This window comes from Fukomys damarensis, unplaced genomic scaffold (assembly GCF_012274545.1).
Source record: "Fukomys damarensis isolate Sample0158 unplaced genomic scaffold, DMR_v1.0_HiC HiC_scaffold_3, whole genome shotgun sequence".
In the NCBI taxonomy this organism is placed as follows: Eukaryota; Metazoa; Chordata; class Mammalia; order Rodentia; family Bathyergidae; genus Fukomys; species Fukomys damarensis.
Window position 1 is genome coordinate 4,150,102 of NW_022900915.1, and position 10,836 is coordinate 4,160,937.

Consider the following 10,836-nt stretch of genomic DNA (forward strand, 5'->3'; position numbering starts at 1 on the left):
AGGGCAGCTGGCGGCAGAGCGGGGCCCGCGACCTCAGGGCCTCCTGGGCGGGCGTGCAGCGGTGTCGGCGCGTCTTCTCGGGCACTGCCGTTCGTCCTCGACGTACCGACCTCCCCGCTCCCGCGTCTCCAGGTTGTTTCGAAGGACAAATCTTACCAAAAATGTAGAACCGGGAGACAAAGGCCTGAAACTGCCTGTGGTGCTCTTTTTCTTCTAAAGCGGAGAGTGAGGCAGGCCTAGGAAAGAACTCTTGCTCGCTCAGCGGCCTGGTTTCCATTCTCGCCTAACTTACCTTGTAGTGCGGTACTGTGGCGCTAGGTTTTAACTTGCTTGTTTTCTAAATGGGAATTTAGTGTGATCCCTCTGGAGAGGGCTTTGGTGCCCCGCTGCCGCTATTCCAGCCCTGGCGCGGCCACGCTCTAACCTGCCTGCCTATTGTGGCAGAATTGACCCGGTGGTTGAAAGAACTGGACGGTGCACGTTAATGCCCGCCGAATGCGAGCTGCTGTAATATTTCAGGACCGGGGGCGGGGGAGACTATCCTCTGATTTAAATCAGTCCCCACCCCCATTTTTAGTATAACAGGAATTTAACAAATAGTTCCTTTTGTGTTAGTACGAAAAACAAAAGTCAAGAGCAAAGTTACAGTTAGGAAGAATAAGTTTAGGTATTCTGTTGCACAGTAGAATGAATGTAGTTAATATTGTTTCGAGGTGGTTAGAAGAACCCCGGGGGCACCATACTACTGAGCTCCATTCCTAGCCCTTTTCGTTTTGAGACAGGATGTGGCTGAGTTGCTCAGGAGGGACTCCTGCCTCAGCCTCCCTCAGCTTGGATTACAAGCATGCATTATTTCGTCAGACTATGTGAGGATTTTTAAACGTTTTGCCACAAAGAAATAGTTACAGTGATGGATGAAGGAATCAGACCATCATCTTGAGACCAAGGTGGCATTTAAAGACATATCTTCTTAGTTCTCATACACATACTAAAGTTTCAGTTTCCCCAAAATCAAAAGCCTGTTGGTCAACTGGCACCAGCTGTCTGCTTGAAGGACAACCATACCAGCCCAGTTCCAACTCCTTAACTATAAAATGTAAAGCCCTTGAGTCGGTAATAGACAAAGCCATTTGGTCCTCATACCAGTGGTCCCTTTCAGGTTTTAATCTCTATAAAACCTGACCTTGGCTGTGAAGCTGGATGCTTTTTACTTTTTTCCTAACAATGGATATGCTAATTGCCTTGATTTGATCATCCCACAATATATGCCTATATCAAAGCACTGCATTATATCCTGTGAGTCTGCACAGTTATTACATGGTAATTTTAAAAAGCAAAGCTGACGTCTCTTGGATATAAAGGCCTTTGGAAATTAATTCTGGGATATTTTGTAGTATTTCAATCTCTTTCAGGTTTTATATAAATTGACTTATAACTTATCCAGAATGCTAGTTTTTTTGTCTGTTTGTTTCTGTTTCTGATACTGGGGATTGAACTCAGAACCATGTGCTAGCAAGGCAGGCAGCGAAACCTCAGAGTTAAATCCCTAGCCTCTAAATTGACTTATAACTTGAAGAAGTGAAATCTAGTTTTAAAAGTAGTAAGTAGGAGCAGGGACCCTTAAATCAGAGGCTGGAGTATGGTGGTGCCTACCTCTAATCCTAGCACCCTGGAAGACTGGTGGAGGAAGATTGCAAGTTTGAGGCCATCCCAAGGAATTCAGCACCTTAGACTCTGTCTCTGAATAAAACTAATAAAAAGGGCTGGGGATGTAGTTTAGTTCAGTGTGAAGGTCCTAGGTTCAATCTGCACCACACACAAAAAGTAATATGTCAGGCTGAGGGTGTAGCTCACTGATAAAGTGCTTGCCTTGCGTGCAGAAGGCCCAGGGTTCAATCCATAGCACTACAAAAAAGGAAGGAAAAAAAATCGCCAAGGTGAGGCAGGAAGATGGCAACTTCAAGGCTATCCTGGGTAAAAGTAAGATGTCAGGGATTCTACCCTTTGAAGTTCACCTCGTCTTACTTAAAAGTGTCGTCACAGCCAGGGATTTGGCTCAGTGGTTCCACCACGTGCCTCACAAGCGCAAGGGCCTGAGTTAAAAAAAAAGTATAGTCACAGAAACATGTAAAATTATTTGAAGTGTCCAAATGCAAGTTGTTTTTGGAAAGAAATAGTACTTGCAGCTGTAATGCAAATACTGACTTTATTTTTCAATGCTGAGGGTTGAACTCAGGGCCTCATGTGTACTAGCCAAGTGAGAGGCCTTATAGAATTGTTTTTGTTTTATCTGTAGAGATAAACATTTGTGGCAGATTTTGTGTGAAACTTGAAAAAAGTATGAACTGGATTGGTTTCAGAGATGTCTTTAGAGATCAGTTCTATTTCAGAATGCTCCAGGTGAATCTCAAACTTTTTAAAAGTAGCTCATGGTGGGTGGAATGATTGTGTTTTGTGGAACTGACTGTGTTTTCTTTCACTTGTAGAAAGTACTAGGTGGAGACAGTGCTGTGAGGGCCTTCCAGAACACCACAGCAACTGCACATGTACCAGTGTCACATTATCGGATTGTAAAGAGTGTGGATTCCAGTGAAGAGAGTTTTTCTGATTCAGATGATGATAGCTCTCTTTGGAAACGCAAGCGACAGAAATGTTTTAACCCACCTCCCAAACCTGAGCCTTTTCAGTTTGGGCAGAGCAGTCAGAAACCACCTGTTGCTGGAGCAAAGAAGGTTAACAACATATGGGGTGCTGTGCTGCAAGAACAGAGCCAAGATGCAGTGGCCACAGAACTGGGTATTTTGGGAATGGAGGGCAATATTGACAAAAGTAGACAGTCAGAGACCTATAATTATTTGCTTGCTAAGAAACTCAAGAGGGAATCTCAAGAATTTACAAAAGAATTAGACAAAGAGTTAGATGACTATATGCATAGTGACAAAAAACTAGGCTCAAATGAAGAGGAAAATGGTCAAGGTCATCTCAAAAGGAAGCGACCTGTCAGAGACAGGCTCGGGGATAGACTGGAAATGAACTATAAAGGCAGGTATGAGATTACAGAAGAAGATTCTCAAGAAAAAGTGGCTGATGAAATTTCTTTTAGGTAAGTATTTAAATTTTACAGGACTGGGGATTTAGCTCAGTGATTCTGGCAACTGCCTTGCAAGTGCAAGGACCTGAGTTTGATCCCTGGCACCAAAAATAAATAAATGAATGAATGAATAAATAATAAATTTTACCTACAAATGAGCCCCTGTCCAAATATCTTATATTTATAGGGAATAAAATAGATGCCAAATACATTAATGATGATGTTCCTTTTAGACTCTTTGTTTTTGTTTTTTGTCTTAAGGAATTAACCCTGGGCTTATGTGGTTATATGAATGCACTTGTATTTTCTTACATGATAGTTTTACTTACTCATGAATTTTTAAGCAACTTTACATTTAGTGCCATGTAACTCCTTACATAAAACATCTTTTATTAAAATTAATGGTTTTTGTTTTGTTTTGGTTTGGTTAGGGTTTTTTGAGACAGGGTTTCATTATGTAGTTGAGACTGACCTGAAACTCACTATGTAGCTCAGGCTGGTCACGAACTCACAGCTCCTGCCTCAGTCTCCTGAGTGCTGGGATTACAGGCATGCGCCCCCACGCCCTGCCCTTACTAAAATTAATGTTATTGGCACACTTTTGATACACGTAATGATCACATTCATTGTTGGGAATTTGTACCTGTACACATCTTGGTTCTTTTATCCCCATTTCCCTGTCTCCCTTCAACTCTTTATTTACAAAGCTTTGCTTCCACTTTTTCCCTTCCATTCCCTTTTTTTTTTTCCTCATTGAGTTTATTGGTACATTTTAGGTATACAGTACAGTTATGTTCATCAACTTCCATTTTCTTTTCACTTGTACTTTTCCCTTCTTTCCCTTCCCCCTGCTTCCTCCCTTCTTCCCATTTGAACATTTTCTTCCTACTTTCCAATATGTTTCATCCATTTTGATCCTTATGTATGCTTTCAGTTTCTCACACAAACAGTGTGATACTTAAACATATGTCTTGATTTATTTCATTTTAAAGTATGGTCTCAAAAAAAAAAAAGTATGGTCTCAAGGTGCATCCATTACCTAAAAATGTCTCAGTGTTTATCCTTCTTTATGGCAGAGTAGTATTCCATTATATATGAAAACCACTTTTTTTTTTTTTTTGGTACTGGGGAGACCACATTTTTTTATTCATCCATTCATTTGTTTATGGGCATCTAGGCTAGTTCCAAGATTTAGCTATTACAAATTGTGCTGCTATAAACATGGGTGTGCATATATTGCTGTGGTATGATGCCTTTAGTTTTCAGGAAGATATAAAGAAAGGGAATATCTAGGTCAAATGGACCTTCTAGCTTTAGTTTTTCTCTTTTTTCTTTCTTTTTGTTTGGTACAGGAGATCAAACTTGGGACCTTGTGCTTGAGAGGTAGGTGGCAGAACCACTGAGCTAAATCCCAGCCCTCTAGCTTTAGTTTTTTGAAGAATTTCCATGCTAATATCTATAGTAGTGTACCAATTTATTTATTTATTTAGAGAGTTTTTTGAGACAGGGTCTCACTATGTAGTTGAGACTGATCTGGAACTCACTCTGTAGCCCAGGCTGGTCTTGAACTCAGGGCCGTCATCCTGCCTCAGCCTCTCAAGTGCTGGGATTACAGGCGTGCACCACCACGCCCAGCAGTAGTGTACCAGTTTGCACTCCTACCAACAAGAGGAGTTTATTTTCCCCCACAGCCTTACCAGCATTTGTTATCTCACTATGTAGTTGAGACTGATCTGGAACTCACTCTGTAGCCCAGGCTGGTCTTGAACTCAGGGCCGTCATCCTGCCTCAGCCTCTCAAGTGCTGGGATTACAGGCGTGCACCACCACGCCCAGCAGTAGTGTACCAGTTTGCACTCCTACCAACAAGAGGAGTTTATTTTCCCCCACAGCCTTACCAGCATTTGTTATTGGTTGTTTTTTTTTTGGTTCTTGGTTTTTTTGTTTTGTTTTGTTTTGGTTTTGGTTTTTGGTTTTTGGTACTAGGGATCAAACTTGGGCCCTTGTGCTTGTGAGGCAGGCAGCAGAAGCACTGAGCCAAATCCCTGACAATTGGTTGATTTCTTGATAGCTACGCTTTCTGGAGTACAAACAGATCTTTTTAGCACATATGTTTTGATTATTTTCAAGCATTTGTGACGTAAAAATAACTGAATAGAGATGTATTTTGTATGGGAACTATTCACCTGTTTTCAAGTGTTGATTTTGTACTAAATTTATCAAGTTGTACAACCATCAATATCACTTTTAAAACCTTTCCATCACCCAGTGAGATCTCTTGTGTCCATTTATCCACTCACAGTGAATCACTGTTCTCACCCCCAGACAACTACTAATCTTCTTTCCATCTGTACAGATTTGCATTTTCTGGACAAATGAAAACCAGTGTGTGGTCATGTGCCTGCTTCTTTCTCTTGTGAAATGTTTTTGAGATTGATCGATGTTGTAGCAGTAATCAGTACTTGATTCCTTTTTAGTGTGAGTATAGATATGTACATAAAATGATTTAAAAATGAATGTTTAAACTTTTAAGTGTATTATAGTAAAAGACACATTGCCGTTAATCTCCATGAAAATAGTCCCCCTTGCCTCAAACACATTTTTTTCCATTGATCTTGCCACTTTCTGAAGCAGTTCCAAAAGTTCTCTTTTGTGTCTAGGTACACTGCTATGGCTCCCTTGAGTGTATTGAGTCAATTCAAAATGTTTACCTTCCATTGCCATTTTGACTTTGGAGGTTATCCAGGAGCTGCACAGAGCTAGAGCCGGTGAATTAGGTGGATGAGGACACACTATAATGATTTTAAGGTTGGCACTTAGCATTTGCCATGTTTTTTTGTGGGGAGGATATCGGGGATTGAACTCAGGACCTTAGGCTTGCAAGGCAGGCAGCAGAATCACTGAGCTAAATCCCCGGCATGCCATGTTTTTTAATCACAACTCATAAAAACACTCAGGAAAGAGGCCTTGCAGAACTGCTTCAGAAAGTGGCAAGAAAGATGGCAAAGTAACTATAAACACAATTTTTTTTGTGGGGGTGCCAGGGATCAAACTTGGGTCCTTGAGTTTGCAAGGCAGGTGGCGGAACCACTGAGCTAAATCCCCAGCCCAACACTGTATTTTTTTAATCATTCCTTGCATATATAACATCCATAAGTATTTCCCTTTTTGGCTATTATGAATACTGCTATTATGAACCTTTGCACCCATACCTGTGGACATAGGTTTTCATTTCTTTGGGATAAATACCTAGGAGTGAAATTGCTTATGGTAAATGTACAATTCATTTCCTTTTTCACAGGTTCAAGGTTTATTTTGTTTGTTTTTTGTTTGTTTTGGTTCCAGGGATCGAACTCAGGATCTTGTACTTGTAAGGCAGGCTGCAAAACCACTGAGCTAAATCCCCAGCCCTACAAGTTCAAGTTTTAATTAACTTATCTTTAACTCTGAGTCACTTGTTATAAGCTGAAAAGAAGCTAGGTGTTGTGGTACACACTTACAATCCTAGAATTGAGAATCTGAGGGAGGAGGAACAACACAAGTTTGAGGCCAGACTGGAATACATAGTGAGACCTGTCTTGAAGCAGAAAATCCAAAACAACAAAAAATAGGTTGAAAACAAATGTGGTTCAAGAGTAAAATTGTCAGGTATTTACTTTCCAGGCAAGTCTTTCAGTACATGCTAGTACTGGATTTTTTTAAGTATATGTACTGCCTAAGCGAGCACATTGCTGGATTTGTTTTTGTTTTTTTCTTTGTTTTTGGTACTGGGGATTGAACTTGGGTCCTTGTGCTTGCAAGACAGGCGATGGAACCACTGATCTAAATCCCTGGCCCCAAACTTAAGAGTTTGTAAATGAAAGCCTTCATTTACAGATGTGGATACTGAGGCCCAGTAGTTATGTGGCCTACCTAACATCACTTATTTGGGGTGGCGGGTACTGGGGATCGAACTTGGGTCCTTGAGCTTGTGAGACAGATTGCAGAACCACTTAACTAAATTCCTGGCCCCAATATCACAAATTTTATTGTCAGACCTGCATCAGTGTTTCCACAATAACGTACTTCCTCGTGATGAGAAGACAAAAGATCCTGGGTCTGATTGGGGAACTGGTAAGGGTTCTATACTACTTTTCCTTCATTTCTGGAGAATGTGGGCTCTGACCCATTCAAGATTTACTTTAGCTTCCTGTGTTTTGACTCAGAACACTGAAAGAATTGACAGCATGCATAAGATTCTGAGGATTTTGCATATTGTGACTAATGAATCATCATTAAATATTAGGTATTTCTATTTTTGTTCTGAGTTGGTGAGCCTGTGAAGAAGTCCTTTTTTTTAAATCCACAGTCAAATGTATTAACAAAATACTACATAACAATGAAAGGAGCACACTTCTGCTATTCTCAGTAATAAGAATGACTCACAGAGAGTAGACAAAAGGAGCAAAAGTAGAAGTCCACATAACTGAAGTTCAAGGAATGGCCAAACTCACTCCAGTTTAAAGCTTCCAAACATCTGTGGAGTTAGGAAAGCTAACTTTTAGGAATAATCTTTGAAAGTGTAATGCTTATTATTTGGACACATAATTGAAAACATAGTATATGTGGCTTATTTTGACAGGAGTGGTCTGGTTTTGTCTTATTTACATTTAGGCTTGTGTTTACCTTGCTAAATATGCACATTTTGGCGGAGGGTACTAGGGATCGAATTCAGGTCCTTGTGCTTGCAAAGCAGGCGCCGGAACCTCTTGAGCTAGATTCCTGGCCTGCACACTTATTTTTAAATCTACCATAGTCTAGAAAGGCAAGTGAAGAGGCCTCGTATGAGAGTTGAGATGGAACCTTGGGGTTAATATCTCTTTGTATGACTGAAGATTAGGGTTTTCTCTTGTCAGTGATTCTGGGGTAATTATTGAAGATTTAGAAAGCAAACCTTACAGTAAGATTTGTACTAGTTGGGGACTATACTGGAGAATAATATAACAATAAATAAGAGGTTAAGTTTGTTCATTTATTTCTTATCAGGTTACAGGAACCAAAGAAAGATCTGATAGCCCGAGTAGTGAGGATAATTGGGAACAAAAAGGCCATTGAACTTCTGATGGAAACTGCTGAAGTTGAGCAAAATGGTGGCCTTTTTATAATGGTAAGGCTGTTTCACTAGTTTATTTTTGTTCTACTTATCATGTGATTTTTATTGTGGTTGTTAAAACGAACTTGCCTCTGCTGGACCTCTTATAATTATAATCACATGTTTCATGTTTTTAGAAAATTACTTGAACGATGAAGACTGAATCTAAAAGTTCAGTAGTATGTTCCCTCCACTTCAGTACGGAGGCGTGAACCCAGGCCCTTCACATTGGCTATATCTCTAGCCCTTTTAGTTTTCTTTTTGTTGTTGTTTGTTTGTTTGTTTGGTTTGGTTTTTTTGGTACCGAAGATCGAACTCAGGACCTTGTGCTTGCAAGGCAGGCGGCAGAACCACTGAGCTAAATCCCCAGCCCTGGTTTTCTTATTTTGAGACAGGATCTTGCTAAGTTACTCAGGCTGGCCTCAAACTACAGTTCTGCCTCAGCCTCCTGAATAGCTGGAATTACAGGCTTGGACCACTATGCTTGACAGTAATTTTTTGCAGTTGATAGTTTCCACATTTAAAAAAAAAAAAGTTAAATAGTAGGTTGTTAGTGTGCGGTCACTAAAGGGGAAAGCGTATTAAGAGGCTGATGCACTCATCGAGGAGAGAAAGAGTAGTGGGTTGGACCACAGGGACAGCAGTGGGGAGAGGAAGTAACTGACAGATTTCCTGATGGATCGGTTGTGTGAGGCCCCAAGTTCCACCCCCAGCACTGCAGATAAAGGGGGAGTGGGGGCTAAGGTGGTGTGATGTTTGTTGTGTGCTTATTACCACAATACGAATACAAAAAGTACAACAATATGTAGTAAAACGCAACCCTCCCACTCCTCTCTTCCGCTGTTCAGGCGGTTCTCACACTGTGACATACATGATAATATATTTACATTATTCTGCACCGCGCTTGTTTTCATTTCATGTATCTTAGCAGTCTCATGTCACTATAGAAAGAAATCCCAGTTATTCTTTTTCACAGTTGGTAATGTGAAAGTACCGTAATTTATTATTTCTTTTATGTTTTACACACATACAAACTCTTTTGTTGATCTTACATTTGCAAATTTGCCTAGTTGCTAGAGTTTAATAACCTCAAAATCAATTCTAGTTGTGCTGTTATTCACAGACATGCAGAGTGGCAGAGAACTTAAGTTGTCCATTATGCACATTCTCAGGTGAAGTTGAACAAAGGAGCACTGTCATGTTTCAGTTCTCATTGTGTAAACAAGTGTCCTTTCAAAGTCTTTTGTACTTTATTTTTCTGGTGATTTAGCTATTTAGAATGGACCCTCAGTGGTCGAGCTGAAGTGCTAACATTTCTAAATATAAGACTGATGTGCTTTAGAGGGAAAGTGTGTGAGGTAAACGCCATTTAGGCATGATAACTGCTGTTTGCTATGAGTTCAGTGTTAATTAGTGTATCTATCTGTGTCTGTATATTTGGTCATACTTTGGTGGTACTGGGCATTGAGTCTAGGGCCTCATGTCCAAATGTGAACTCTACCACTGAGCTACAGCCTTAATTCCAACAGTATATTTTAAATAAGATGTCTTTGTTTTGAATTCAGTTTTGGTTTATGTTTTTATTTTTTTCGATGCTACAGATTGAACTCAATAGCATTAACCACTAAGTTACATCCCCAGCTCTTATTTTAGTTTTTACTTTGAGACAGGCTTTCCCTAAATTGTCCAGGCTGGCCTTGAACTTGAAATTCTCCTGCTTCAGCATCTGCTGTAGTTGAGATTACAATCATGTCCTACTGTGCCGACTTTTTTTCTTTTTTGGTACTAGGAACCATGCCTGACTTTTAAAGTGTCTTTAAATAGAAATTCATATATGACAACATTACATATTAATCTGTTAATAGTTGTAACCAGGGCCTCACAGAAACCTAACCCTGTATTCCGTAGAGCAGTGTTCAGTGAAATAACTATCAGGAATAGTGAGAAGAGACTGCATGCGCATATATCCTATGATGTTTGATTCATTTAGACTATACCGTGTACAAGGCATGAGGTGCCGATCTTAGTTATTTCCTTAGATGGCTCAGTAGCTCCCAGCAGCAATTATTGAATAATCCATTTTATTTTTTGTTTAAGCTAATCTACTATATCATAGACTAAATTGTCTTGTAAATTTGTCTTTATTTTGGGTTTTCTGTGCTGTTATACTGATCATTCAAATTTTATTTCATTACAACTCTTAATTTTTGAGGCTTTATGGTATATTTTAATATCTAATAGAAGACCAGTGTAGTGATACACATCTGTAGTTCCAGCACTCAGGAGCCTGAGGTAGGAGGATTGCTGTGTGTTTAAAGGCACCTGGAATGCATAATGAGACCCTATTGCAAAAAAAAAAAAAAAAAAAAAAAATAAAAAAAAAAAAAAAAAAAAAAAAAAAAAAAAACTAATGGAACATTTATTGATTTGGCCAGATGGCAGATCAGACTCAAAAAATAGGGTGTTTCTTCCATCTTGGTAATGTGTCTCTCCTGGAATAGGTCTTGATAGTTTATGGGAAGAGTCTGTGTAGTTTAGGGCCTGAGAATGTAGCTGTGGTAGAGCACTTACTTAGCATGCTAGAGGCCCTGGTTCCATCCCCAGTGCTGCAAAAA

General features: G+C 39.8%; 1 protein-coding gene across 1 annotated transcript in view; it reads left to right on the forward strand.

The window, feature by feature from the left end:
* The first annotated feature begins 495 nt into the window (after window positions 1-495).
* Phax (phosphorylated adaptor for RNA export) overlaps window positions 496-10,836 on the forward strand; it is a 21,278-nt gene continuing 10,937 nt past the window's right edge. The window contains exons 1-3 of the mRNA XM_033765494.1: window positions 496-507; window positions 2,487-3,103; window positions 8,116-8,236. Of these exons, the coding sequence (XP_033621385.1) occupies window positions 496-507; window positions 2,487-3,103; window positions 8,116-8,236 (750 nt within the window). The remainder of the gene's footprint in view (window positions 508-2,486; window positions 3,104-8,115; window positions 8,237-10,836) is intronic.